The sequence below is a fragment of the Palaemon carinicauda genome, chromosome 7 (genome assembly GCF_036898095.1).
Source record: "Palaemon carinicauda isolate YSFRI2023 chromosome 7, ASM3689809v2, whole genome shotgun sequence".
Classification (NCBI taxonomy): domain Eukaryota; kingdom Metazoa; phylum Arthropoda; class Malacostraca; order Decapoda; family Palaemonidae; genus Palaemon; species Palaemon carinicauda.
Window position 1 is genome coordinate 51,779,953 of NC_090731.1, and position 5,000 is coordinate 51,784,952.

The 5,000-nt window shown below is 29.0% G+C and overlaps 1 protein-coding gene across 1 annotated transcript in view; it reads left to right on the plus strand.

Annotated features, from left to right (window-relative positions):
- LOC137643573 (thyrotropin-releasing hormone receptor-like) overlaps positions 1–5,000 on the plus strand; it is a 65,599-nt gene that overhangs the window by 40,372 nt on the left and 20,227 nt on the right. Inside the window, exon 2 of the mRNA XM_068376304.1 lies at positions 2,670–3,386. Within this exon, the coding sequence (XP_068232405.1) occupies positions 2,946–3,386 (441 nt within the window). The 5' untranslated portion in view covers positions 2,670–2,945. The remainder of the gene's footprint in view (positions 1–2,669; positions 3,387–5,000) is intronic.

Below are 5,000 nucleotides of genomic sequence, written 5' to 3' on the forward strand. Positions count from 1 at the left end.
TTGCTTTCAACTCGACATTATTTTATATCTATAAAGATTAGAATGCATGTGAAGAGTAAAATATAAACTAACGAATATAATGTAACCCCACATACATGTGAGAGTTATGGGGTCTTTTGGTTCCTTCTCTTTGGTTAAGGTTCCCCTTTCCTTTACCTACACAAATACATCGAATATTTTGGTCTATTCTTTACATATTCTCCTCTGTCCTCATACATCTGACAACACTAGATTACCAAAGAATTCTTCTTTACCTAAGGGGTTACTGCACTTTAATTGTTCATAGGTTCCTCTTGGTAGGGATAGATGAGACTCTTTAGCTATAGTGAGCAGCTCTTCTAAGAGGAAACTCCAAAGTCAAAACATTGTTCTTTAGTCTTGGGTAGTGCCACAGCCTCTATACCATGGTCTTCCATTGTCTTGGGTTAGAGTTCTCTTGCTTAAGGGTACACCCGGGCTTACAATTCTATCTTATTTCTCTTGCTCTTATTTTGGTAAAGTTTACATAATTTATATGGGAGATATTTATTTCAATGTTACTGTTCTTAATATATTTTATTTTCCCTTGTTTCCTTTCCTCACTGGGCTATTTTCACCTTTGGAACCCATGGAATTATAACATCTTGCTTTTCCAACTAGGGTTGTGACTCGGCAAGTATTATTAATAATAATAAAAATAATAATAATATTAATAATAATGATAATGATAATAATAATAATAATAATGGTGATGATAATAATAATGATAATAGTAATAACAAAAAACAACAACAATAATAATAATAATAATAATAATAATAATAATAATAATAATAATAATAATAATAATAGAAACAACAACAACAACACCAATAATAATAATAATAATAATAATAATAATAATAATAATAATAATAATAATGATAATAATAATAATAATATATTTAAAGCTTCTAACAGCAATTCCCATTTTGATTAGCATTTATCAGTGAGAAAACAATTCAATGACACATTTAAATTTGCTTTTATTTATGTTGTCCGTATGCTAAGGGGGCGAATGAACGTTTAAGATCCCCCTACCCCTATTTACATTGGTATGAAGCTCCGCACCTGCTTCACTGAAATGACAAATTTAATTTGAACAATTTATGGATATCCTTATCTGCTGATATTGAAACATTCTTTTTTGTTATTACTTTATATGTAATATTAAAAGTGCAAGCCTCAAGCTTGGAGATATTCATCGTATTTTTCTGCTATTTTATCAGTTTTGAAGAAAGAATTACATTGTCATCACTTTTTTTCCGTACCTTCACTATTAGAAATTTGCGTGAACAATGATTGGAATTCTGGAATAATTGTTGCCAGACATATTTCGTTTAAAAAAACATATATATTGATGTAAAGGGGGGATATTATGGTCACTAACCCATAAAAGATAATAACAAAATACGGTATAATTACGGTCGCCTGTATTTAAAAACAGTATAGTTTTACGGAGAATTGCTAATCAAAAGGCGGTTTTAACGGTTTTCCATATAACATGGTACTATATTTTATTGCGACAAAAATCAGCCCATTGAATGAATTATTTAGATTTATTTTGCATTTTTTAAATGTAATACTCTTAAAAGTAAAATTACTCGTATTACTCTCTTGAGTTCAAGGGATATAAAGTAATTCTATCAATACCATAAAAAATAATAGGAAACCCAGCTAGAAACTCTTATGTTTACCATCGTAATATTAATCTTTTTATTCAGTAAATAATCATTAAAAAAACGAGCTACGAATATATACACTTATAATCCCACCTTGACCTCTTCCGCTTCCCTAGGAGTTCAGCTCTCCTCTTCAATATCTCATCTTGACCCAGTTCTTCAAAATAGTTCTCTGATATACAGTATATGTTCAGGCGCCAGACATTAACCTAGATCAACAGTGACCCAAAATATTACATTACTCTTATCATGTAATGCGTAATTATATTATTTTTGTCTTGGTATATAAAATATGATGTTACTCTCGTAAAAATGAAAAGGATAATCTGTATAACTATACTAGCAACTGGGAAATATGATCTATATACATCTGACTTCCTCGGTGTCTCGTGAATGCTTCGTTTATTGAAGATGTGTTTCACATAAAAAGGACTACAGAGAGAGAGAGAGAGAGAGAGAGAGAGAGAGAGAGAGAGAGAGAGAGAGAGAGAGAGAGAGAGAGAGAGAGAGAGAGGAAGGTTGTTTTATGATTATTCTTGTACTATAAGGAAATATTAGAAACCCATGCTTAAATTAGGATTGAGTAAAACTAAAGGCTATTGATATTATTATTTTAAATTTCAAATATGATCCAACCTCTTATTTCGTGATGAAATTTTCAAAAATTTAGTATGTTTTATAACTCACTTATGCTTATCTGTTTGGCTGTTTCTTTCTTTTATTTTTATTTTTATTTTTTTTTTTTTTTTTGCAATTCGATAAGTATTTATTGACATATATTTTGACCCATTGAATATACATTTGCCTGTCTATTTTTTAGCTTTTTTTCTTTTCATGAAAGGAACGTATATTTCTTTCTAACTTGAACATTACTAATAACGTTTCTTTTTTTATGAATAGAATATGATTTAAATGTGAATTTTTCACTTTTAATGCAACTAAACCAGAAATACATTTTTCTTATTCCAGGAAAAGATTTTTTTGTTTGGTCAGATGAAAAACAGAAAAAAATCTAAACATGAGAGTGAGTAATATTGAATAGCTATATTTCTTATGTTTCTTATTATTCATTCGTTTTGATAACAGACGCAAGAAAAAAAATAGATGACCATTGCTTCGTAAAACTATATAGAAAGATGATAACTATGTACGCAGTGCGTTGGGCTATAAAGCACACCAAAATAAAGTGGAACGTGTTATCCCATCCCTACCCGAATTGCCTTGTGTGAAGAACACAGCTAAACAATGCGTCTCCATCTGAAAGTGGGCGAGGAGAACGTATCCGAAGATGTTCTCATGAACGAAACTTTGTGTCGCTTTAAGAACGAAAGTGGTCAGATCGTTCTTGTCTCTTGTCCGAGCGTCGTGCCTCCCAACAACGATGAACCTCCCGATGACGATGAGGCCTACTACCATTACGACTACGAACATTACAACCTGACGGATGAACAATGGGTCATTGTTCGGCAGCTGAACACCTACTACATCCCTCTGCTCATTGTGGTGGGCTTCGTAGGAAACCTGTTGTCCTGTGTCGTCTTTCTTAACACGCGTCTCAGGATGAGGTCCTCGAGTTACTACCTGGCTGCTCTAGCCATAGCAGATGTGACGTATCTCTTCATTCTCTTTCTAGTTTGGCTCGATCTCCTTGGATTTAACACATTCAATGTCAACGTTTTATGTCAGGTATGTGATATATATTTCTTTACCAGTAATGATTCTCTCCAACTTCCTATGTATATTACATTAATCAATATGTGGAAAACGACATTATTAAGATTTAATTTCAATACAACAGGCTTATGTTTCCAGGATTCTTCTGTATTAATAAAAACATGTTGTTGATGCTATTCTTTATGGAAGTTACACATTGGTTGTTGAATGAATGTCCCTGGATGAGCAATAGAACTACAATATACTGCTGGTTATATTTAAACCACACATTATTACTATTTCTATTATTATTATTATTATTATTATTATTATTATTATTATTATTATTATTATTATTATTATTACTATTGTTGTTGGTCTTGTTGTTGTTATCGCTGCTGTTGTTGTTATTTTTGTAGTTGTTTTTGTTATTTTTGGTGTTATTATTAATAATAACAATTTATTGACTGCTTAAAACAGAGATTTAGACTTTACTTCATTTAAGTTCATTGATGTAAAATAAGAATATCAAAGCATTTTATTTTGAAAGAAAATAGGACCCTAAAAGAAGAGTAAAAACTTTCTTTTGAGAACAAAATAGTATATATGATTGTAAGTGATTGTCCAAAAGTAACTGCCCCGGGGTATTGGTTATGCAAGGATAATCAGGGATGAAATAGAAAATTGATTAATTTACGTCTAATTGCTTGCTCCTATCACATTTAAGAGTAACTTCAGTTTCAAAGGGGGTATCTAAATTTTTGCAGACAAGGGTGTATTTTGTAAAATTGGAAAACCTTTTCGTTATTTTCCTTTTCCAGCTTAATTTCAGCATGCCAATCGTATATTATGAATTGAATAAATATCACTCAGTTAGCGCAAAACTTATTAGATATTAAAATCATAGTTCATTAGTGTTTAATATTGGTAATCTAATTAAAACTGTTTACTATCAACCTTTGATATACAAAATAATCAAACATTTTATATTATTATTGTTTATTCCTCTACAATTATTATGTTTAACATTAACGTCCTATTCTGCAAATAGGATCTCCTTACGGGTTTACTATATACGTATAATATGGTGTATATTCTCTGCAATAATAATAAATCAATACAAAATAGAAACAGTATTACCTCACCTTAACAGGAAAAATAATACAAAAGTAAGTAAATCAGTCATATTCTATATGTATTTATCATTTAACAAATTATTGAACATTGCACCACTTTTTGAAAAGCAACGTTTTCTTATTTTTCAGTGGAGCGGTCCATGTTTAGAATCATCGTGAATTGAATTCATGTAATTTTTTGGAGTAGTTAAATTGTCTATCAAACTTCTTTTTTCAGTGGATAGCTTGATGTACTATCCTGATATATGTATGTATATATATATATATATATATATATATATATATATATATATATATATATATATATATATATATATATATATATATATATATGTATATATACAGTATATATATATATATATATATATATATATATATATATATATATATATATATATATATACATATATATATATATATATATATATATATATATATATATATATATATATATATATATATGTATATATATATATATATATATATATATATATATATATATATATATATT